A 24,325-nucleotide genomic window follows, 5' to 3' on the forward strand; every position below is an offset into this window, starting at 1 on the left:
GGGGGGGGGGAGGGAGGTCGGACTAGATGATCTATCTAGGTCCCTTCTAACTCATTGATTCTATGAGTTTCTATTGTGAATATTCGACCCTTATATGTAGGTCATACATAGCTCATCAATAAACTCTCAAATGTTACACAAGCGCACAAACAAAAAAACCCAGCTTTGTTAAAATTATTAAGCTACAAGGCCACTGGCAGCTTTAAATAAATTCAAGCCTCTAATTCTTTTGTGTATTCATGAGCTAAACAATTACACAGAAGAGTAGGCAATTGCTGCAGTGAAAAGTGTTCAGTCACAGATGCTTCTGATCTATGTAGACGCTTATGTGAAAAGTTCCGTCACCTTCCTCGCACTAGCCAAGAGCCAGCTACAATGTCTGCATTTAGCCTTTTAAAAGTCTATAGTCAATGTTCCAAAAATCCAAACAGAAAGGGAAGATGGGAAAAAAAAAACATACCAAAATTCAGAAAAGAGGTGGAGTGGTTTGGCTGGGTAGGCTCCCGTGGCTTTGCCAGTGCAGATGGGCTGCAGATACCTAGAAACAAACAGAAGGGCTTTCTTTAGCAGGCAGTGACCATTTGAATGACCTAAAGATGCAAGTTGAATGCCAGCACAGTGACAGGAGTAAACATGCCATGTTCTTTAGAGGGAGGCTTTGTGCAGAGGTAGGGCAGGTTAATTCAGAGACATACTCTTCATAGCATCTAAGCCAACGGTTCCCAACTGGGGTGATGCTTTCATTAAAATATATCAAATGGAGAAGTGACAAAGACAAGGCTAATTCTATTCTGTAAATTTTCCTCCATGGAAACACTTGGCTGACTTCATTAAATCAACTCATTTGTTTCAGAGCATGTTTTTGCTGTGACTTCCAAAGAAGATGGATGAGAAGTTAGGATGCCTACAGTGTTAAACAATATCATCTGGGAATGGATAGGGTAGGCTGGGGAAAACAAGCCAAAACATTGATTCATTTTTGTGTACAGAAGCTGAGATGGGAGGTCGATATACGTTTCACATATACACTCAGAGTCCTGTTAGCAATGACAGCTTTTCAGAGAAATACAGATCTTGAATTCATGTGTGCTAAGTGCTTGGAGAGGTCCTAACAGAGGAGGCCAACAGATCATTATCCATCTAGCGAGGTGCTGAGTCCCTCAGCTCCCTGGGTCAGAGAGGTATACAGGATGCTCAGCATGTTGCAGGTCTGGGCCCCCAAATAAGTACAGCTCTGTAGGCTTCACACATTCACATGGCCAACGGGGTAACTAGCTGACACTCAAGATACTTACTCTTTTTCACGTTGCGTAAAATTTTCAAGCTCTGTAAAGACAAAAAATGAGAATGATGATGAAAGCAGCAATACAGTAAGCAGAATATCCCCAACTGATGAAGAGACTGCTGTGCTCAACAGCCATGATAAACAGCGTGCAAACATCATGCCCACAAGATATGCAATGCCTACTCTCAAAAACCACATTATATTTGGGGCAGGGGCGCAAAAGCCTGTCATTTCTTCATCTTTTCCTCCTTTCCCAGCCAAAGCAAAATCAACTCAGTGGTTATCAGTAATGCTGTTAAAGCTACTCTCAATAGAATTTCTGTGCAAGAGTGACATTCAAAGGCTAGGACAGACGTAGCTGTGTTAGTCTGACATCAGGCAAAGGAGCCGGGAGCACAACTTCCTCAGGCAGCAGCTGAAATCAGGATCGTTTAGGAGGGGAATCTGTCCTATTCGGGAGTTGGAAAATTGGTCGTCATTCCTGAGAGGTGTTGGCCCAGTAAATGGAGAGGAGATCACAGGTATACAGAGGTACGTAAGCCAGTCCCAGAGATAGGCAGAGGTAACTCTTGTCTCTGCTGCAGGGCTCTGGTCCTTTTCTTCTTTCCACCAGTTCTGCTTGCAGTGTCACTACCAGCACACAATATTGTGCTTGAGCTTTTCTCGCCTTAAGTATGAGAGCTCTCAAACCAGACTTCTGTTCTCCTACTGTCTTTGTAGGATTATGACAAGACGACAACAGCCACAGCTACAGCTGGATAGATGACCCTTCTCTCAGATTTCCTTACTTTGCTCCTCCTGAAGCATTTTGCAGGCTCCTGTGGTAGCTCCTCAGAAGCTTTATTCCCTGAGTCCCCAAGGCTGCTAGTAGAATTCCTCACAGGAGGCTGAAGACCTGGGAACACACACCACAACATTTCAAAAGGTCAAGTGCACATCCTCCTACTTCTTTTCTGAATATTTGCAGAATTAAGTGGAAGACTCTCTTATGTTTACCTTTTATGTAGCAGTTTGGGGAGGGGGAGGCAGTATTTTGCCTGTCACCCTTGCAGCCACTCTCTGGCTGCGTTCATCGTTTTACATCCATGGTGTTCTCCCACAGAAAGCAGGGACTTATTTGGAAGGTTTACAGCCAGCCTGGGCTGAGTGCAAGATGGAGTATGGGGCCCGATCACCAGGAAATCCAACTCTGTCTCAGCTCTGGGATCCTCTTTACTCAGACTGCCACCAGTTGGGGTAAATGGGGAGGGGAGCTTGGACACAGTTTTGCTTGCTTGGACACATGAGCTTTGTGTTGGCTTCAGTTAAGCCCGCAACTAATGGAGATGCTGTACCTCTCTCACAGAAGATTACAGGTGGAAAAAAAACCAAAACACTGCCACTTACTGTCCTCACTGGCAAGAACAAACGATTCGGGAGTTCTTTCAGGGAGTGGAGGAGGAGAAGAGGAGTGGTCCCGATGTGTCTCTACAGCGATAAAGGAAAAAGACATAAAACCCTTCAGCTTTTAAAAAGCTAGTATCCCCAGATCAGTGTCTGACATCCTTTGTGATGACCAAAGCAACGCAACGCAGCAAGTATTCATCTCCATCCTTCCGAAAACAGCATGCAAGTGCTGTACTATGTAATAATTATTATTATTGATGATGACAACGACGATGATATTGTAGTGTGATGCTTGTCATTAGAGAACACCACAAAGGAGTCAGTCAGTCATCCCTATTTTAGGGATGGGGAAACAGAAGCACAAGGTGATGCATAGCCTTAGCCAAGGTCAAGCAGGAGGCTAGGGCAGAGCCAGAAACAGAGCCTAGGTTCCAAGCCCTGGTCTACCTTTCAGACTGCCCAGCTGTGCTACCTCTCCACAAGAGAAAGGTAAAGAATCCCCAGGGCCACACAGTCTGAGAAGGGTACTTCCTTGGCCCAGTGAGACTGGAAGGAACAGCAGCACAAAGTGATACCAGCTGCTTCAGGGGCTGGTTAGGAGACATAAGCCTGCTGCTTTGCTTGGTTAGCGAACTGGCTAGTTACCAGCACAACAAAGCTGTTGCACAGCATATAAAGCCCAGAGATGCTTACAAAGGAGTTCCAGTAAGCTGCTGGGTTCAGCACAAAATAGGTAGTTGGACAGACCAGTTGCCTATGACATCAAAAAAAGCCTGTACCTGATCTGGGACTCCGGAGCTTCACACTCTGGAAACAAACAACAGGAAAATATTTGAAATTCCCACAGTCAAATGCAACTCTCTCGCATTGCAAGCAAGCTAGTGAAACACAGGAAATGATGCCACAGGCACTCAGCCCCCTCCCACACACACCTCCCTGCAAGTGTAATGGAAGATTGGTTCTGCCCTCCACCCAGCCAATTCATCCAGTGGATCTTTTCAAGGCTGGCACTCTGGTGGGCTGGAGTGGGCCTGGGAGTTCGGTTCTTGGCTCTTCTGCAAACTCCCTGGGTGATCCTGGGCAAATCTGACTCTATCTCAGGTCCCTAGCCCTAAAATACAGACAATATCTAATAGCTTTTTCCTATCTGACATGGGAGTTGCAATGACAAATTCATTCATGTTTGGAAGGAACTATTATGCAGCAGTGAATAGGGAATCACGTAAATGCAGAGACAAGTGTCAGATCAAGGCTCTGTTCACTTGTGGCAAATGAAGAGTCCCCAGCACCCTCTCCTAGGGCATTAATTGCAGAAGCCCAGTGAGACTTCAACTCTCAATTTCATTCCACTTCCCCAAATTTCTCTTCCAGTTTCAGGTGAAAAAATTCCTCTTTATTTGTCCCTCTGTAATGTTTGTGGAGAATGACTATCCCATTCCACACCAGAACAAGCTGCATTTCAGTGGTGGGTTAGCAGTATTCATCTAGTGCAGGTCAATTCCAAGATGAACATGGGCCGACAATGCGAGGTCATGGTTGGCAGGGCTAACCGGACCTTGTCGTGCATCCACAGGTGCATCTCGAGTAGAGCCAAGGAGGTGATCCTCCCCCTCTACACGACGCTGGTCAGGCCACAGCTGGAGTATTGTGTCCAGTTCTGTGCGCCCCATTTCAAGAGGGATGTGGACAATATGGAGAGGGTCCAGAGGAGGGCCACCCGCATGATCCGGGGACAACAGGGCAGACCCTACAGTGAGAGACTGCGGGACCTGAACCTATTCAGCCTCCACAAGAGAAGGCTGAGGGGGGACCTGGTGACCGTCTATAGACTCACTAGGGGGGACCAGAAGGGTTTGGGGGAGACGCTGTTTCCCCTAGCGCCCGCTGGCATAACAAGGAGTAATGGGCACAAGCTGATGGAGAGGAGGTATAGATTGGACATCCGCAAAAACTACTTCACAGTTAGGGCGGCTAGGAGCTGGAACCAACTTCCAAGGGAAGTGGTGCTGGCCCCTACCCTGGGGGTCTTTAAGAAGAGGCTGGATGCCTACCTGGCTGGACTCGTTTGAGTCCCGTTTCTCTTTTTGGGGTTTTTTGTTGTTCTCCCGCCCTGGCGGGGGGTCGGGCTAGAAGATCTACTAGGTCCCTTCCGACCCTTAATCTATGAATCTATGAACTTGAATTACCTAACCCAAATCAACTATCACAAGCTAAAATCCTACAAGGCAGAGTGTAGCCCTCTCACAAGTCAGGGAAGGTCCAGGCAAAGGCTGCTGGAGTCCAGGGTTTATCTTGACCTTCTAATTCATGTGAAAACAATGTGTGCCTTCTCTTCACAGAGTCCCACCTGGCTTGAGATCAAGTTAGGAGCTTGCTGCTTCCTAGTGAAGACTCACCCTTGCAGACAACCTTGGGAAAAATGGTGCTGCAGGAATAGGCACATTTTAAAGAGCACAGGCAAGTACATTTGTGCTTGCAGTACAAAAACCCAGTCCCCCAATACCTGGTCCTCATTTCCCGAAGTTCCTTTCTTGCCACTTCCCCAGCAATTCGTGACCAGTTTTGCGCTTAGCATCTTTCTCTCAGATACATCTGTCCAGCACTCCAGTTCAGTGCTTTCACACCCATAGGATGGACCAGAAAGCACTGAGCACACTCACTCTCCTATTGCTGCACTCTATCATATCCCCATTGCTACTGAAACGTGAGGATGTACTTCTGCCCTTCATATTACAGGCATTAGTGTCATGACTGGTAGATTCCCATCTTCTCTTAAATGACACTGGTTGCTACTGCAATACAGCAGCTTTGACTAAGACCACTTCCTGAGCCTGGACTCTTGAAATCAGAAGTAGCTCAGGAAAAGCACACGCTACCAAACTGCTGTAGAGAAATGACACACAGTACAGAGAGCTGCATGGCCACATTACTGGAGAAGAGACACACGCCCAACTTCAGTTACCTTACTTGGTCTCAGTCTGACAGAGTCATCACATATTTCTGGCTGAGATACCCCACTCCATTCCAAAGAGGTTCCCACATGTATATTTGCAGGTGCAGGCTGGCAGCTTGAAGCAACTGGAGGAGACTCTTCTGGAAAAAATGAGATACAGGAGGGATTACTTCCCTTCCTGAGTGCCAAAGCAACCCTCTATTGGATCCTGTGACCCAAGTATCACACAACAACCAGAACCAACACATCAGTGCTTCTTAATGATCAGTGTTACTTGCACTTACCAGTTTCACCGGCCACAATAAAGGACTCTGGGGTTCGTTCAGGCAGAGGTGGGGGAATGTCATCATCTGGGTCTGGAGAAGCCACTAACCACAGACAGACAGACAGACAGTTATTGGGATGGAACTGTCCTGGTAGACCCCTATCAAGCTACACAGACAACAGCAGCTGTAAAGACCCTGAAAACTCTCTCACCCACATCAGTCATTCCACCCCTAGCAGCATGTAGGAACCGGTTGTTAACAGGCAACCTTCAAAAGCGAGAAAAGTCATCCTTCTTCATCCAAACCATAAGGGAACCAGGGAACCACCCACAGGGCTTGAGAAGTGAGCCATCCCAAGTCCTGCCTGCTGCCCCCATTGAGGCACCAGGGAGAAGGATCCAAATCTTCTAAAACTTTATTTAGAAATCCAGGAATGGACCAGGGTTATTCTTCTCTGGCCAATACAATGTCACTGAAGGGCCAGATTCCACCGGTGCCAACAGCAGCACCCCCACTGGGAGCAGGAGCCAGCCTGTGCATGTTAACCTGAACACTGACATTGCTAATTCTAGGTAGCTTTTATTGTGGTAGCTAGTGCAATCTGAACTGCTGCACAAACACTGCTGTGCTCAGAGCTGAAAGCCAGCAGAAACCCACGGCATTCAGAGAATTCCTAGCGACAGCAGGTCTTTGAGGACACTGGCCATTTGAGGCTCAGAGTCCAAGGGGGCCTGGCTTTGTCACTCTCCCCCCACTTCACCCACCCTTGCAGTTCCAAAGTGAGGGTGAAATCCTGTCCCCCTGATTGCAGCGGGAGTTCTCCCAGTGAGATAACAAGTACCAGATCCCACCCAGGACTCCTGGGAAACCCAGAGGAATCTACTGACATGGAGGGATGGCAACCTTAGCAGAGGCACTAACACCACCAGCAGCAGCTCCCTAGGGTTTTTGTCGAGTTCCCCAGCCCAAACCAACCCATTATCTGAGGAGATCTGTCAAGCTGCAGCCCAAGTAGCACACAACAGACATGCAAGGGGAATCCCAGCAAACACTGGGGATTTCTTTGGGAAAACACAGCAGAAGAAGTATTTGAAACCCAGTTCTGCCCTCAGCTCTGAGCCCAGGTTCCTGCTGAAGTTGAGAGGGGACACTCGGCCCCTTATCCTACAGGCTGGGCTTTGCAGTGCAGCAGGCTGCAAGATAGTCCTGGGGGAAGTCGAAGGCCCTGTGACCCTAGGGGCACACCCCAGAACAAACGGGCGCAGCATCCACAGCTTACTGAGTGAGGACGTCTCCGTGCCATCCTGTGGGCGAATCTGCTGGGACAGAGGCCTGCGAGCTGGAGTGCTGCCTGTGACAGGGTCCGAGGGCAGCACTGTGGGGAAGGGAGGGAAAATTGTCTCATATAGCTCTGCGGCACGGTCAGAGGATGCCGGGGATGCTGGTTCATTCGAGGACAGTGAGGAAAAATAAGGGTCTTCAGTTGAGCAGGAGCAGGGGGGCAGGCGCTGACTGCTGGTCCCCTGCTGCCAGGGGCTGGTTACTGGCTTACTCGACTGGCTCAGCATAACGGGGCAGAGCCCTACCCATGGCTGCCCGCCGAAGCCAGCAGAGCCGCAGGGTGCTGCCTGCCCTCTGCCTGGGCCCTGGCCCTCTCTCTGCAGCACTAATTCAAAAGGCGTTGATTTAGTTCGTGCCAAAGGGGCCTTAGTGTTGGGGCTCCTCCGAGGTGCCCCCGCAGATTTGGGGCTCTGCGGCAGGTCCCTGGTGCCAGCGCAGTGTAGGTCCAAGCTGCGATGCTTCTGGAGCGGTCCCCCTGCCAGCAGGGCATCCCACTTCTTAGCGGCATTTCCCTCCCCGCTGCTGAAGTGCAAAGCCCCAAAAGAAACAGCTTGTCTAACGGGAGGGGCGCTGGGCTCGTGGCCATCCTGTCCCGCCACAGTGCTATAGGATGAAGCTACTGCCAGCGACGCTTCACCTGGCGCCACATGGATTTCCCCCTCCTTTGGCCCCGAGCTGCAATAAAAAGGAATATTATAAAATCAGAGCCAGCTACTGTTCGCAAGTCTGCCTTAGCCCCCGGGCAGAACCCCAGCACTCTCCACCTGACAGCAGTCCTCCATAGAGCCTTGCTTTGCATCCAAACCAAGGCTCAGTCCTGGGGCAAGCCACACCAAGTCCTACGCACCTCTTGCCTGGGCTACATGTTGAGGCTGGATGCAATGAATAGGCCTGTGGTGCCCTCCAAATGCACAAGTTTCACCCTCCAGCAGGTCTTTGAGACTAGCACCATAAACGAGTCCCTGATTTAACAGCAGATGCCAGAAAAGACTCCAAAAAGGTTGCAGGACCCTGTCTCTGGCTATGTCTCCCATTCACTGCAGCATGTAAGACATGTGTCCCCATATCACCTCATCTTGAAATCAGGCTGAGAGCAGCAACCACCAGCCTGCACGGCACCAGCATCCACACACGTAGATCAGGCCAAGCCTTACCAGTTCGGTATCCTCAGAGCATAAATTTCTGTCAGCGGGTTCACATGTGGCTTGGCCATGGGACGGGTCATCTGAATCTGCTGGAAGGGAAGGTTATAGCCTGCAGCTCGTGGAGACAGGCTCGAACACAGAGCTCCTCACTGCGCTTCGTCCAGGAGATGGGCCTCACCAACTCCCTTTCGTTACAAGCTGCTTGGCAATGTACATGCCCCAGTCGCAGGGACAGCCAGACCAGAGGGCTGGGGCCAAGTCTTCATGCCTGGCTGTTTTGGTCCCAGCTCCTCCCATGGGTGTCTTTTTGGAAGAAGCACCCACACGTGCTCTCACCAGCACCGAGCTCAGCCCCAGTGTTCGGTACAGCTGGCTGCGCCTCCAGGCCCCTCACGCAGCGCGGCTATGGGGAAGTTGGTTTAGCTTGCAACACGCAAGCACTGTGCCCATCCCCCTCTTTCTGTAAAGCGCTTTCAAAGGACAAGAGGCTGCTGCAGCCAGGAGCAGCCTTGGCCAAGAGCTGCAAAGCCACATCCGGGCTCAGAGCTTCTCACAGTGCTTCACCCTAGCCTCAACACTGCCTAAGCACAGACCGCCCCACCCTGTGCCTCCCCCCACTCAGCTCAGAGGTCCCTGAAAGCACCAAGCATCCTGTGCAAAATCAGGGTGCAGCTTAAAGGCTTTAGTTTGGAAGCTGGGTGCTCCTGGGGAGTCCGGCTCTGAGCTTACTGGAGGCTTCCCACCCTCAGTCCTGTCTACATCCCCTCAAATGGGCCTTTCTCAGCCTTGGCCTGTGACCTGGTGCTAGTGGAGGGCTCCAGCAAATTGAAATTAAAAAAGGAAGGCCTGAACGAAGGAGGAGCGTCCCACTGTTTGGGATGTCATGAGCCAAACGCACACCTCTGGGCTCAGACACTACCCTCTCTCAGAAGTGGAGGGCAGTCACAGGGACATGAGTGCTTCTTTATTTATTACAATAAGCACACAAAACACCCACATCTTGCCCTGAGAGAGGAGACAGTTTCCCCTCCCCACCCAGCTTGGGACGGGCAATCCAGGGGAGAGCTCAGGACACCTGGGTCCCAACTTGCCTCTGCCACCAGTCCCCTCCATGGCCTCCTCCCGCTGCCCTGCAGGGGGGCTGCAGGTGCAAATGAAGCATGTGCAGGAGAAGCTCCCACGTGCCAGTGCTGGGTGTTTGAAGCCCCTAGAAAACCTGAAGGCCATGGGTGCACACTGGAGAAAGCATCAGAACTAGGGTGGCAGCAATGGCCTTCATGTTGACCAGCTTCACCTCCCAGCTGTGCAGAGAAGAGGCAGGGGCGTAAGCCTCAGCTGCCTGCCTCTGTGTGCAAAGCCACGCCAGGCCCCACGAACCTCACCTCTGCAGCAGCATAGCTCTCCTGGACAGTAAACGTATTGATATGCCTCTTAAAGAGCTCGATCACAGCATCATACACCAGCTCGTACTGCTCCTACAGTGGGACACACATGAAACTAATGTGGGGCAGCCAGACCCCCCTCGCCCCCGCGCTCACACCCACCCCTCCACTACACATGAGCACCACTATTCCTCTGACACACGTGGCCCATGTGCTCTTGAAGGGCTAACATTTCCAGGCCACAGGCTACACGCATTGTCAGGGGAGACTGTGGCTGCAGGACCATTTCGCATTCAGGTTCCCCTTCTATACAGCTCAGCTCAGGGCCAGACCGTGCTCCATTTCCTGGGCTGTAAAACTTGCTTCACTATAAACAAGCCCCAGCATGGCTGCAAGGGAAAAGCTCTCCCATCTGTCCACAGCCAGCGTCACCTTGTTGGGCTCCTTCCTGTGCTGGGAGAACACGAGTGACCACAACCACTCGGCACAGGGCTGCCCCACAGCACAGACAGGCCAGGGTGCTGCTAGTGGGTTCTCCAGAGGAGAAGCCAAGGGGCTGGTTTGGCAGCAAACCTTTTGCAGGCAGCAGGAGCTTTGCAAACATACCTTGGTCTGCACTATGGAGGGCCTCTGCGTGCGCATCTCCTGGATCAGGCTGAAAATACTGAAGTTCACAGGAACAATCTAGCAGAGGGACATGGAGAAATGAAGGCAGGCCCTGAATCCAGCCCCCTTCCAGAAGGCAATGCTGTTCAGACCCAGCTCCAGGCTGGTAAAACACCTTGGAAGTCAGGCAGGCAAGGCACTACGCTCACGGAGCGGCTTTCTAGTGGCAGTCAGAGCACGTGACCTGCAGGCCAGGGCAGGGCAGGAAGAGGAGAGACCTGACCCGTCTGCCCTGGTTTCTCTCCAGCCTCAGGAATCAGGCACATTGGGAGGTGGAGGGAACAACAGATGGGAGGTGGAAGGAAACGTCTGGTGGAAGGGACCACAGACCAATTATCTGATGCTGCCTTCCAAGGGTTGGCCCAGAGGGAGTTTGCAGGGAAGAGCTGGGGAGTGAAAGGCACTGACAGGCAGGGAGGGAGGCACCTCTGGGCATGTGGTTCAAAAGAGAGGAGCCAGACGGGTGAAAAGGGCAAGCACTGGGCATGCAGGAAAAGACTGATCCCAAGCAGTCTTAGGACTCACCCCATCCTTCAGCAGCTTCCAGGTGTAGTCAATGGCACAGATAACTCCCGTTCTCCCACAGCCAGCACTAGGATAAAAGGCACAGAACCAGGGAGCAGAGGTTGGCCTTCCTCTCTGTTCTCACTGCATGCCCAGGCTGGACCCCTAACTCCTCTCCATCACCATCTCCGACCCCTCGCCCTCACCCTGCCAGTGTTAGCCATGCTCAAGAAGCCACGTGACTAAGTCACTGCATGAAAGGGGCTGTTCCCAGGCAGCACAGACAGGTCTGGCTCTGCGACCATGGTCATCTGTATCCTACCATCACCAGCCAGGCTCTAGAACTCACACACCTGTGAGCACAGCCCTTCCAAGTCCCACCTGTGGGGCCTGCTGACACCCAGGACTCTGGCTACCACAACCGTATGCTCTGCCTGGGCAGGCAGGCAGCTAGCCACTTTCTGCAGCCACCCATCCTACGTCTTGTACACTGCTCCTGGACTGTGAACCAGATCTCCTCACGCAGGAGACTAGCCCAAGTCTCTACTGCCTGACAAGAAGCAAGCATGGGGGAGAGGAGCAGGGCTAGACTTGGGTCATGCCCCAACCAGAGGGGCTCACCTACCTGCAGTGGACACAGATAGGGATGCTGTCATCAGCCTGGTAGCAGCGCATCTCCCAGATGAGCTCCAGGATGGGGTTGATGGAGGAGGGCACATCATGGTCTGGCCAGTTTTTGTAGTGGAAGTGGTAAAGGGTGCGTGTTTGCTGCAGCAGGCACACGGGGGGGAAGGATGAGCCCTGGAGCTCAACCCACCACCCATCAGAAGCCACCAGCCCAGAGCCCAGATGGGTGTGGGGGCACCAAGATGCAGGCACATGCCCTAGATCACAGAGGCATGAGAAGGCAGCCCAGGCCACCCTCGCTTGCCAGGAGCATGGCCCTGTGCACCACTCGGGACATGTTCTCCAGGCCTCCTGTTAGCAGGAATGTGCTATGTTACCCAGAGGGACCTCTGATCCTCGGGGCTCCCCCTCCAGCACCTCAGCTGCTACGGCAAGCAGGGGCACTCTGGAGGCTGTGTGGAAGCTCTGCAGCTGGCCTGCCCTCAGCACCGCTTCCTCTGGACTACAGCCGCGCGGCGAGGGCCCTCCCTGCCTTGCCTGTCCCCTACTCACATTGTCCAGTGTCACCTTCAGGGTCCGAGTCACATACTCACTCTTCCTGTCTTCCACCTCCTGCGGGAGCACCAAGTTAGAGCCATGCCCCTGCAGAGGTGCAGGGGAGGCGAGGGCGGGGGGCAATCCACTCACACAGGTCACGGTGAAAGGGCCGCACTGCAGGGGGGCGCCTCCCTCCTCTGCCCAGTACCGCTCGCACTTTTTCTGCGGAGAGAAGTGGGCGGCTGGTTGCTTACTTGCTGTGCCTCCCTCCACTGCCTCCCATGAGCTGCTGACCTCCCGCCACCCCCTCTCCTCCCTGGGCAGCCAGGGAAGCACAGGCCTGGCTGCTAGGGCTGGCCAACTGCCTCCTAGAGCATGAGGGGCTGAAAAGACCCTTCCCTGCAGTGGAAGGGTCACTCCAGCCCAGGCCCACTCCAGCCCATTTTAAGAGCAGAGAACATACTCCCCCTGTAGTGGAGAGTCCCCGGACCCAACGCACTTGCTGGCTGCTGAAGGCAGCCTGGCCGTACTGGTGAAAGCCAGCAGGGAGCCCAGTCCTCCTTCCCCCTGCAGACGGAGATGCCAGGCATCCTGCTCGGACACACTCACCTTGCCCATCTCAAACTCCATGCAAGCCATGACCACGATCTGCAGAAACACGGCACATCAGAGAAGTGTGGGGGGAAGAGAGAAGAGGCACGTTTGTGCAGAGACATTTATCCACGGTCAGAGAGCTGCCCCGAGCCATGCTCCACGTGCACAGGGGTCACGGCCAGGCAGAGCCCAGGAACTGTTCTCGGCAGGGGCCGGCACCGTTCGACTTGCAGCTCTCTTGTAAGGAGACACAAGGCAACAGGCCTGGCCCCTGCCCTGCTGCATGCAGCAAGTAAGGAAGCCAACACACTCTGCAGTGCCCATAGGATGTGCCCCTCTCCCCTCAGCCACACAGGGTACAAACCAGCCCTCAGCAGCCCCAGCCCAGCCCTTACCAGGACTTCATATTCCCAGATCATCCTCCAGAAGTCGACCACAGTGCTGGGCAGAGGCCCCTGTGTAGCTATGTAGGCCCTCGGTCCATACACTCCCTGAAAAGAAGTCCGGAGCGCATGTGAACGTGGCTCTCATCTCCCTTCTGCCGCCACCCCCAGCTGAAGAGACCTGGGTAGGGGTGCCCCCTGGGTAGCTGTGCCCCAGCTTGAAATGGAGACACCTCCATGTGAGCCATCCTGCCGGCCACTTGTGCCACCGCTGGGCCCCATCACACTCAGCCCAGCTGGGTTGGTGCCTTCCCCGCTCCCACCCCTGCCCCACAGGCTCCTAGGACAAGACGGTACCTTGATAAAGTTGGCATTGATGTAATGAGAATCTGTGTCCGAGGTGATCAGGGACAGCTCCACTCTGCTGTGATCGACTGTGGGAGACAGGGAGAGCAGCACGTTTTGGCACCACGTGCACAGCAGGAGAGCTCCACTGGCCCGACCCAGCTTCCCCGAGCCTTGGCTTTCAGGACCCGAGCACCACCTGTACCCACCCAGCACCTTCACCCAGCAGTGCCTGCCTGTGTCACAGGGTTGAGGTCCCTGGGGCTTAGCTTCAGGCTGCTGTGCCAGGGGCTGCACAAGCACAGGGCAGAACAGCCTGTGTCCTGAGGAGCTTGTGTGGACTCAGTGTGGCACACAGCCCTGCCCACACTCTCCTTGACAGGATCCTGGCAGTCAGGCCACTTGTGTGCTACACTGGGGCTACCAGGAAACCACTCCCTGTAAGCAAGGATTGTTTTGGCTCTGGAGCCACCTGCAAGTCGCACCCTGCAGCTGTCTGCATGCATGCACGTAGCCAAAGGGGGGTGGTCCTCGCATAAAAAGTCCCGGCTTCCACAGCACTGTAGCTAGGTAGTGTGTAGGCATGTGTGCACATGTGTCCCAGGACCCGCAGAGAGCACATAACTGATCACATGTCCTGGCATGAGCTGGGCATCTATGGATGTGTGCAAGCTTCTGGAGTTGAGGCATGTGTAACAGTCACAGGTGTGCATACGTGTACATGTGCACTGGCAGGAGAGCAGGGAAAAGCTAGCCAGGAGGAAAGGCTTGGGGCAGCAGGTCTTTCTTCCCAACCTACAGGGCAGGATGTCCTTGTATCTGTTTTTCTTGGTGTTCTCTGGTTTCTCCGAGGTGGCAGTTGGGTAGGTATTATCTGACCTGTACTTGGTCGACTGTCGTTTCAACTTCTGTGGGGAGACAACGGGACCCGTCAGAGCAGATGGACTATGCGTGCCAGGGACACGCTCCCCACTACACCCCAGGGACCCCCCCAGACACTGTCCTCTTGCCTCTCCAACAGCCCTAGCGGAGGCAGCAAGCTCCTCAAGGCAGGTCTGCCAGCCAGCAGGAACATGAGAACGGGCAGCTCCAGGGGCCCAAGCTTTATGGAAAAAGCCTGGGATGCGCTGGCTGAAGGGAGTGGGCACCAGCAATACAACGTGGGCACCCAGTGTCCAGCACCACACACTTCCCTGATGGGCTGCACTGCCTTGCGAGTCATGGCACCATCACCCTGAGACGCCTGGTGAGGCCCCGTGCCAGCTCCACGTAGGAGGACAGCCCAGCTCAGGCTTTTGGCCACCTCAAGGTAACTTCACAAGGCTGCATCGGGGCTGGGGCTGAGGAAGTGGTGGGCATGTCATGCTGTTCCACAGGCCGAGCACAGCAGCACCGCTTTCATCTGGGCAGAGTGAGTCAGTGAAGTCACAGGACGTGGCTGCGCTTCGGGCCCTGCTCACAGAAACCGGGGCAGCCACAGCGCAGCACAACACGCATGCTGGAGCAACAGGATGTCCCCCAGGGACCCTGTCTGGGCCCCTCCGGCTCTGCTGCGCCAGGGCTTAGGGCTGCATGCATAGAGTGCCTGGCACACAGGAGCCCCCCTCGCAGGCAGGGCTCTGCATCGCAGACACCCCCTCCCCAATCTGCATTTCCTGTCCACGCACCTCAGCCAGTGGGCAGGTCCCTCCATGTGAGGCAGCACACATGGAAAGCAGGGCACAAGCCAGGAGCTGACTCTTGCACCAGCCGTGCACGCCTGGCGTGCCCAGATGCCGGCTCCCATGTGACAGACAGGGGGTTGCCAGGGGAACAGGCACTGTGCATTTTTGTGCATTTCTGTAGCTCGTGCTCGACAGCTGGAGCCACAACTCAGCCGTTCCCAGCTTCCTCCTTGCCCTCAGGCACTTGCAGGACAGCTCAGGGCTGCTGGGGGCCGCCCCGGCTTCGGGGAAGGCACAGCACACCTCGAGAGGAAGTGGGGCCCTGCCTGTTGTCAGCCAGCACACGAACGACCAGCCTGCTTCCCCCCACGCCAGCGCATTTTCCCCACCTGACGCCTCCGCCCCCCCCCACCCCCCCCTCGGGCACTGCCACCTCAGGGAAAGTCACCCGCCCGACACAGGGTGTTTTTTCCGTGGAACAGCAGGCTCAGACGATTGCTGCCCTGTGACAACAGCCTCCAGGAATGGGAGAGCATCACCGAGACACTCACCTTTTCCAAGCAGACCAAGGGCGACTCCTCTGTGGGAACCTGACCCTGGGGGCTCTGTGCTCCCACCAGAGGCCTCAGCCACGTACCCTTTCCAGGGGCAGGGAGGGGACCCAGGGACCCCGTTACGCTGAAGCCGCAGGGGTGCAGGTGCCTCGAGGCTGCGCTGCCATCACGCCGTTCCAGCCGTCTCTGGCTCACAGCTCTGCCGGCAGCCCTTGCTGCCAGAGCAGCACGGAAAAACCCAAAGAGCCCGGCACGGCCCTGCACTCAGCACCCAGACACCATTAGCTAGGTCAATCCCATCACCTTTCCTGCTGCTCCCACCCTCACTGCATGCGAGGCACCAGCACCCAAACAGGGGCTGCCTGGGGGCTACACAGGGGTGAGAGACTGAGCTCTGCAGGGCAGCTCGGACACCCCTGTGAGAGCACAAAGATGGCCAACTGCAGCTTCCGCTGCTGCTGACCTCAGGCACCGGGAAACTTCTCTCTGACGGGAGACAAGCGCAGGGTGTGCGCGGCTCAGGGTACAATGCACACGGGCAGTACAGGGCTCCGGAGAGGCTGTCGGTGTGGCCCAGAGCGACACGAGGTCCCGACGTCCAGCTCTAGCACTAACTCCAGCATGGTGGAAAATGGCGAGTGCCCAATGCCAGCGTGGCAGGACAATTACTCTAGTCCTTGCAGGATTTTTTTGGGTGGTTTCTCTGCAGGATGCCCCTTATTCTGGATCTGTTTGGAGGCCTGGGGAGATGGCTTGCTGGCATGAACTGCACTTACATGGTGCCAAAAGGACACGGGTTGACTGGGCACGTCACTTCTGACCCATTTCAGCACAGTTTCCTCCAAGATGGCAGAGGGGAAACAGCTCTTCCTGACCTCTAGAAATACACTCCCTGGCAACGTTTCTAGGAGCCGAGGAGCCAATATCCTGGCAGCAAACTGAAACCACGTCCCAACAAGTGTGTTTGCAAGCGAGGAAGCAGGAAGCATTGAATCAGGTCATGACTTACACAACAAACACAACTGCCCTTGGGGTGCCAACGAGTGAATTGTTAGACACGTTATTGTTCCCGAGTAAAAGGAACCCTGGCATTTGCAAAACGCTCGTGCCCCGTTCCACGCGGGCGGCAGCAGGCGAGGCTCCCCCCACCACACCGCACGAGTGGCTGAAGCCGAGAACGCGAGACTCACCAGGAACTCCTCTGCAAACTCCTCTTTGTTGACCTTCCTGCTTTGGGCCCGCTCCAGGTTCTGCAGCAGAATCTCTCTCTGGTCCATGCTGCGCAGTGGGGAGCGGCTGGTCCGTCGGCACCGAGGACGGACATGTCAAGTGCATGTCACAATGGAAAGCACCGGCACAGAGGGCGCCTGCTGACGGCTGTGGTTTACTGACTGCATCACAAGCCTTGAAGGAAATTAGTGCGTAAGAGGCAGTGTGGTCAAAGTCAAGCCGCCTCCCAGCGCAGGGCCCTAGTTCTTCCTTCCAGCGTCTGCACGACCGCCCTCATTTCCCCACGGCACGGCACAAGGTGCTGCCTCCCCTGGCCCTCACTTTTAGCCCATTCCCTTACCGGCAAACCCCGCTCTAGGATCGGCCCTCCAAAAGCTTAGAGATGGCCCAGGCGTGCAGGGCAAGCCAGGCTGCGTCACCCCGTGTCCCCAACGCTACCTGCAGCCCACTGGCCTGTCCAACGGGCTCCTACACTGGTGGGTAGCTCGGGACAGCTGCCCTTCCTCATGGCTGGGGAAGCACTTGTGCACTGGGACAAGGGATCGATGGAGCTATCTGCAGGGTGGGGAGTGCTGAGAGCCTCTGCACCAGGGCTGCAAAGTGCCTGTGAAGCCTTCCCTCTCTCAGAAGCAAAATCCTTTGCAGCAGGTCTCATCCTGGTTGGAGGAGAGTGTTGCCCCCAGCTGCTCCCTGTCTGGGACATGCGTGCTGCTGGTGCCTACGTGATCTGAACGCGGGCGAACAGCCTTGGCCTCAGTGCTGGATGCTCAGGCCCAATGGGGCCTTTCAGCATGACGAAGCAATCAGCAGCTCAGCACCTTCCATGATGCACGTGCAACAAGGTGACTAACAAGAGCACAAGAGGAACTGGCTCAGGGGAGACCCTTCACGGCCCCTGCCATCCGGGCCTCTGCTTGGCGACAAGGCCACTCTGAGCAGCAGCCTCTTTGGAGACGCAGCACTGCACCACTAACGGAGACACGACGACTAGGAGTTTCCTAGCAATGGGACAGCAGTGGAGCACTGCCCCGCGGGAAGGGCGGGAGCCCTCCTTGCAATACCAGAGAAGACAGGGCAGGAACAGCGTTGCTTCGGCCCTTGGGGTGAGCTCAATCAAGGCCTGCTGAAATCCAACTCTGCCAGCTCCGCGGGCTCTGCCTCTGCAGGTCACATTTCTCCAAGCAGCAGCACAGCGCAGGACAACAGCGTGATGGTAGTAAGCAGTAAGCACACAGACTTCATTCAGCCCCTTAGCACATCCTGTGCAGAAGCTGATTGCAGCTCAGGATGAGAGCCTGCCTTGCACTCTGGGTCTTCCTAAGCGCAGGTAAGAAAGATGCCACAAAACGGGTCATTTCTAAAAGGGATTTGAGAAGGGGCGTTCAGCACTGAGCCCCCCCATCTCCTATTAACACCTGGTAACGTCCAGGATTTTTAGCTCTGGTGGTTTATACTCGGTGCTTGTGTGGATGTGCTACACCCAAGCACAGCAACTGCTGCGAGCTGGCTCAGCACAGGTCATAGCATCGTAGAAAACGAGGGTGAAAGGGACCCCAGGAGGTCACATCTAGTCCGACCCCCTGCTCCAAGCAGGACCAGCCCCAACTACATCATCCCAGACAACGCTTTGTCTAGCTGGGTCTTAAAAGCTTCCAAGGATGGAGAGTCCACAACCTCTCTAGGTAACCTGTTCCAGTGTTTTACTACCTTTTTGTGATTTTTTTTCCTAATACCTAACCTCGACTTCCCTTGCTGCAAATTGAGCCCTTTGCTTCTGGTTCTGTCATCTGCCCCCACTGAGAACAGTCCAGCTCCATCCTCTGTAAACCACTCTACAGAGAGTTGAAGGCTGCTATTCAATCCCCGCTTGAGTCTCCTCTTCTCCAGACTAAATCAGCCCAGTTCCCTCAGCCTCTCCCCACAAGTCCTGTCCCCCAGCCCTATCACCTTTTTTGTTGTCCTCCACTGGACTCTCTCCAATGTGTCCACATCCTTTCTATAGCGGGGGGCCCAAAATGGGACACAGGACTCCAGATATGGCCTCCCCAGTGCTGAATAGAGGGGAAGAATCACTTCCCTGGACCTACTGGCAACACACCCACAACGCAGCCCACGATGCCATCAGTCTTCTTGGCAACACAGGCACACTGCTGGCTCCTGTTCAGCTCCTTGCCCACTGTCACCCACAGATCCTTTTCTGCAGAGATGCCAGTCACCGCCAGCCTGCACCGGTGCTTGGGACTGTTCTGTCCTAAGTGCAGCACTTTGCACTTGTCCTTGTTGAACCTCATGAGATGGCTTTTGGCTCAATCCTCCAATTAGTCTAAGACACCCTGAATCCTAGCCCTGTCCTCCAGTATATCTACTACGCCCCGTACCTTGGTGGCATCTGCAGACTTGCTGAGGGTGAACTGCATCCCATCTTCTAGGTCGGTGATGAAACCACTGAACAAAACCGGCCTCAGGACCGACCCCTGGGGCACTCCACTTGATACTGGTTGCCAACTAGACATCAAGCCACTGATTACTGCTCTCTGAACGGGATGCTCCAGCCAGTTTTCCATCCACCTTGCAGTCCATTCATCCAACCTGTACTTAGCTTGCCTGTGAGAATATTGTGGGAGACTGTATGAAAAGCCTTGCTAAAATCAAGGTACACCGTATCCACAGAGCCAGTCATCTCATCACAGAAGGCAATCAGGTTGGTCAGGCAGGACTTGCCCCTGGTGAATTCATGCTGACTGTTCCTAATCAGCTTCTCCTCCTCCAAGTGCTTAGAAATGGATTTCTGGAGGATCTGCTCCGTGATTTTTCCAGGACTGAGGTGAGGCTGGCTGGTCTGTAGTTCTCTAGATCTTCCTTCTTCCCTTTCTTAAACACAGGCCCTATGTTTGCCTTTTTCCAACCGTCCGGGACCTCTCCTGACTGCCATGAGTTTTCAAAGGTAATGGCCAGGGCTCTGCAATCACATCAGTCAGCTCCCTCAGCACCCTCAGGTGCATCCCCATCCAGCCCCATGGACTTGTACATGTCCAACTTTTCTAAATAGTTTCTAACCTGTCTGTTTACCGCTGAGGGCTGCTCACTTCCTCCCCGAACTGTGCTGCCTGGTACAGCAGTCTGGGAGCTGACCTTGCCTGTGAAGACCGAGGGAAAAAAGGCATTGAGCACTTCAGCCTTTTCTGTATCCTCTGTCACAAGGTTGCCTCCCCCATTCGGCAAAGGACCCACTTTCCCTGATCCTCCTCTTGCCGCTGACATACTTGTAGAAACCCTTCTTGTATTCTTCACGTCCCTTCCTAACTGTAACTCCAGTTGTGCTTTGGCCTTCCTGACTTCATCCCTGCATGCCTGAGCAATGCTTTTATATTCCTCTCTACGTATTTGTCCAAGTTTCCACTTCTTATATGTTTCCTTTTTGTGACTTAGTTCCTTTCTGTGCTAAGCCATGCTGGTCTTCTGCTATACTTGCTAGTCTTCCTGCACATTGGGATGGCTTGTTCCTGCATTCACAGTAAGACAGATGTTACACCACCCTAGCCCAGCTCTTAGAACGGGGCATGGATCTCAGCAGTTTACTTTGCATATTGACAGCCTTCCTGTGAAGTTTCACACCTGAAATCCAAATTGTCCACATAGATCTGGTGTAGTCTCTTCTAACACGTTTGACATTGCAAGTGTCTGAAGATGGCCCGTTATAGCTGCACATTTTGGTCAACGTGCCTCAAACAACCGTGCAAATCTGCACAGCTGAGACAAGAAAGGGAACTGAGTAGCACACGGCTGCATCTCTCCAACCCGACAGAGGCAACTGTTCTGCCTTTGTCCGTCACAGCTAAAGGGAGAAGTCAGCAAGTTTGGTGAACACCTGCAGAATTGTATGGGTGGAAGGAAGAAATAACTGCATGGAGGAAGGCTGCGGGGTAGCACGTGGGAGCTGCTAAAGGGCCTGACCACCCCCCCCAACCCCCCCAGCAATTTCCTTCTGAGAGACCCTGACACTTTGAGAAGTCTCCATGTGAATGAGCCACGGCTATGGTGAAGGTGCTGACCATGAGAGCACATGGTGACACACATCCAAGGCTATGCTGTGCCCAAGTGGGGCTCCCACATATAAGTACACTTAACATGAAACCCTGAAAACCCAGGGCACTATTATCCAGTTATTCTACAGAATATATTCCCTTTCCTCCCTACAGCCAGCCACTCACTCACTGCAGGCTCTTGCTGCTAACAGTGACTACAGGACACATTACAGCAGCAAATCTGCCCCTTCTTTCCGATGTGCCCCATTCTATACCCAAGCATGTGGCTCCCTCAGCTCTGCCAAGGGGACGGTTTCCATGTGCTATGGTGACAAATCGCTGTCGGATACGGTAGTACGCCAGGGCACAGGTAAGGCGGAACATGCCGCAGCATAAGTCGAGGTGGCATACGTGACTCAGGACAGAGCAGCAGAGAGGATGCAATCTCAGATGCCGAGTCTTTCTTCCCTTGCTTTGGAGGTGGGACACATGCTATATACATGGAAACGTTAAGTGATAACTATAAATTTTACAAAGGAGTCTTTGGATCCAAGCTGAGCAGTTGAAGCTCAAACAGAAAAATCAATGGAAAAGAAACCCTCTGAACTTAAAAACAAATTCAGAGCTGCAGAACACCTGTAGGGTCTCAAAGTGAAGTCTAGAGTGCGTGGACCTCTCTGCAGAGTCTCTGCATGGGCCCAAGGCAGCAGTCACCATCTGGCATTTCTTCTCTACCCAAGCAGCAGCAAGCGTAACAGGATGGACGCAGAAAGCAAAGCCACAAACAGCTCCTGTGGCCATTTCCCGTCAGGGTGAGAATCAAATCAGAAAGGACGCTGTATCCTTTGGGGTTTTTTGTTGTTCTCCTGCCCTGGCGGGGGGTCGGGCTAGAAGATCTACTAGGTCCCTTCCGACCCTTAATCTATGAATCTATGACTCTATGAATCTGTTTGGCACCCACGTTTAGCAGCACAAGATGCAGCATCTTAGTTGCAATGGAAAACAGCTCCACGGCCTGTCAGAACGCCACGCGTCAGAGCACGTTCCGGGGACAAGCACGGGAAGCAGAAGAGCTCAGGTCAGGGGTGCCTGTGCAGCAGTGGCCCTGCCCAGTCCGCGTGCTCCTCCTGCTGCGCCTGCCTCGGGGCACAGGCTGGAAGGAGCCCTGTGGGCTGGGCAGCGCAGTGGGGCGGGGGATGAATCCCACAGACAGCCATGGGAAGTCCTGGGCCAAAACAAAGGCTGCCTTCTTTGCCAGCAAAGGTAGAAAACTACCTCTGTGCTAGAGATACCAGTGAGCTCATGCTGCAGGTCCTGTTCTCAGAGGGCAGGCAAAGGTGGAGGTCGTACTTGACCTAGTCCCACAGTTTTGTACCATGTCACTGACAGCAGGGCTGAGGGGGCAAGAGACAGACAAAGCAACCAGGGCTCCTGGTCCTGACGTGTAAGGAGCCTGCCTCCTGGAAGCAGCAGAAATGCTAAGGGGACAATTTTCTCTCTCTCTTGCAGCCTGGTGTGCATCAGATCTCTGGTCAGATGGGAAAAGGATGGCTATTGAAGGGAAAAGCACAACAATAAACTGCTACTACAACAGCAAGAGATACCTGTTTAGCAACAAGTACTGGTGCCGTGGGGCATCCCGCTCATCCTGTGACGTCCTGGGAGACACACACAAGGTTGTGAAGAGCGAATATAAAGGCAGACTGTCCCTTGTGGATGACAGAAGAGGAACCGTGCAGGTCACCATGCATCAGCTGGCAGAAGACGACTCAGGAACATATTGGTGTGGAATAGAAAAGCCATATGCAGACATAATGACTGCTGTGGAGCTCACAGTAACTGAAGGTAACGACTCTAAGTAGGAGATGTCATTTGAGGTTTGTCATTTTTACAATTTGCAGGAGAAAAAAGAGAAAGCTGCTGCCTGCAGTACCCAGCTACTTGTGCTTGTGACACACTGATGAAAGCACAGCTCAGAGGCACTGAAACAAGGGCCAAGCAGCCCCTTGTGTCTCAATGCCTAGAAAGCTGAAACCACTCTGCAGACGCATGGAAATGTTCCTTTTGATCCCTGGTGCTGCCAGGGTGGCCAAAAGCCTTGCTGAGATCAGCACCCAGGTACGCCAAGTGCAATGCATAGGGAGAGACACTTTGCTCTGGACAACTGTCAGGGTCTCTGTGACAGGTAGGAGCCAAGCATAGAATCACAGGCTGTGAGGGTGGGAAGGGAGCTCAGGAGATCACATCTAGTCCAACCCCCTGCCCCAAGCAGGACCAGCCCCAACTAGATCATCCCAGCCAAAGCTTTGTCCACCCCATCGTAAACACCTCCAAAGATAGAGACTGCACCACCTCTCTGGGTGACCTGTTTCAGTGCTTCACCACTCTCCTGGTGAGAGAGTTTTTTCCTAATATCTAACCTAAACTTCCCTTGCTGCAACTTGATCCCATTGCTCCTTGTTCTGTCTGGCTCCATCCTCTTTGGAACCACCCATCGAGACTCGCACAAGGCCGTAAGAGGAGTGTGTGTTGGAGCCAGGGACTGAACCAAGTTGCAGTCCAGCACAGAGCCACCAGGAAGGCCTGTGGTTTGAAAACCATTGCCCTGTATGGGTCACAGATGCAGGATGTAGCACCCTCTGAACAGCACAGGTAGGGTGCGATCGGCCCGAAGGAACAGGGAAGGACCCCACCTCCACTGCCAGTAGGCCTGGGGGTTAAATCCTCCAGTGGCCACTTCAGCTGTAACCCTGCCATTATCACAGCCTCATTCAGTCAGACAAATGCAGGGGTCAGTACTGGTACATACCTATCCCAGGATCCATCTTGCCCTTGGGCACAGGGGTCTTGTGTACTTGGAGGATCAGTAGTAGCACAGTTCCCACACGCAGCCCCACTGCTGAGCTTAGAGAAACGCAATGCATCTAACTCCAACCAGCCAGGCAGCCCGAGATGCCTCCCCTTGGCACAGCGCAGGGCCTAGACACTCTGCTTGAGCTAGTGAACGCAGCCTCTGCTTAGCGCGTCTCACAAGAACACTGATTTGGCTCCGTTTCAGAGCCGCCCACCACACCAGTGCTTACTGTCCTCGGCCGCCCTCATGACTCGTGCCTGGGAAGACCTGCAATCATCAGGTGCCATGCTGCCACGGGCTCCCGTGTCACCTACACCTGGTACCAAGAGCACCCGCCCACAGCCATCGCCATAGCACACACCAGGGACCTGGTGCTCCAATGCAAGGACCTCCTCGAGAGCCAGAGCTATTACTGCCAGGCGGCAACACGAAGAGCCACAAAATCCAGCTGGGTGGTCAGAGCCAAAGTGCTGGCACCAGCCACAGAGAACTGCTCATATCAGCTACACTTACAGGGTATGTGCTTGGTTTCATGCCTCCTTCAGGGGCTGTAAGGAATGCCTTGCCAAAAAAAAAAAAAAAAA

The 24,325-nt window shown here is 53.9% G+C and overlaps 2 protein-coding genes across 2 annotated transcripts in view; one reads left to right on the plus strand and one right to left on the minus strand.

The window, feature by feature from the left end:
- Window positions 1-17,510, minus strand: part of PTPN22 (protein tyrosine phosphatase, non-receptor type 22) — a 20,610-nt gene extending 3,100 nt beyond the window's left edge. Inside the window, exons 1-20 of the mRNA XM_019514097.1 lie at window positions 16,823-17,510; window positions 14,214-14,322; window positions 13,427-13,503; window positions 13,082-13,177; window positions 12,702-12,740; window positions 12,243-12,314; window positions 12,108-12,167; window positions 11,554-11,696; window positions 10,950-11,016; window positions 10,365-10,442; window positions 9,759-9,851; window positions 8,386-8,462; window positions 7,170-7,906; window positions 5,909-5,992; window positions 5,634-5,764; window positions 3,451-3,478; window positions 2,672-2,752; window positions 2,074-2,180; window positions 1,296-1,326; window positions 461-538 (exon numbers count right to left, since the gene is read on the minus strand). Of these exons, the coding sequence (XP_019369642.1) occupies window positions 461-538; window positions 1,296-1,326; window positions 2,074-2,180; window positions 2,672-2,752; window positions 3,451-3,478; window positions 5,634-5,764; window positions 5,909-5,992; window positions 7,170-7,906; window positions 8,386-8,462; window positions 9,759-9,851; window positions 10,365-10,442; window positions 10,950-11,016; window positions 11,554-11,696; window positions 12,108-12,167; window positions 12,243-12,314; window positions 12,702-12,740; window positions 13,082-13,177; window positions 13,427-13,503; window positions 14,214-14,322; window positions 16,823-16,909 (2,275 nt within the window). The 5' untranslated portion in view covers window positions 16,910-17,510. The remainder of the gene's footprint in view (window positions 1-460; window positions 539-1,295; window positions 1,327-2,073; window positions 2,181-2,671; window positions 2,753-3,450; window positions 3,479-5,633; window positions 5,765-5,908; window positions 5,993-7,169; window positions 7,907-8,385; window positions 8,463-9,758; window positions 9,852-10,364; window positions 10,443-10,949; window positions 11,017-11,553; window positions 11,697-12,107; window positions 12,168-12,242; window positions 12,315-12,701; window positions 12,741-13,081; window positions 13,178-13,426; window positions 13,504-14,213; window positions 14,323-16,822) is intronic.
- A 4,890-nt stretch (window positions 17,511-22,400) lies between these two features.
- The window catches only part of LOC109295429 (CMRF35-like molecule 5), a 3,377-nt gene continuing 1,452 nt past the window's right edge, over window positions 22,401-24,325 (plus strand). Inside the window, exons 1-2 of the mRNA XM_019514285.1 lie at window positions 22,401-22,732; window positions 23,946-24,257. Of these exons, the coding sequence (XP_019369830.1) occupies window positions 22,435-22,732; window positions 23,946-24,257 (610 nt within the window). The 5' untranslated portion in view covers window positions 22,401-22,434. The remainder of the gene's footprint in view (window positions 22,733-23,945; window positions 24,258-24,325) is intronic.

This window comes from Gavialis gangeticus, unplaced genomic scaffold, assembly GCF_001723915.1.
Source record: "Gavialis gangeticus isolate Ggan-Ray unplaced genomic scaffold, GavGan_comp1, whole genome shotgun sequence".
In the NCBI taxonomy this organism is placed as follows: Eukaryota; Metazoa; Chordata; order Crocodylia; family Gavialidae; genus Gavialis; species Gavialis gangeticus.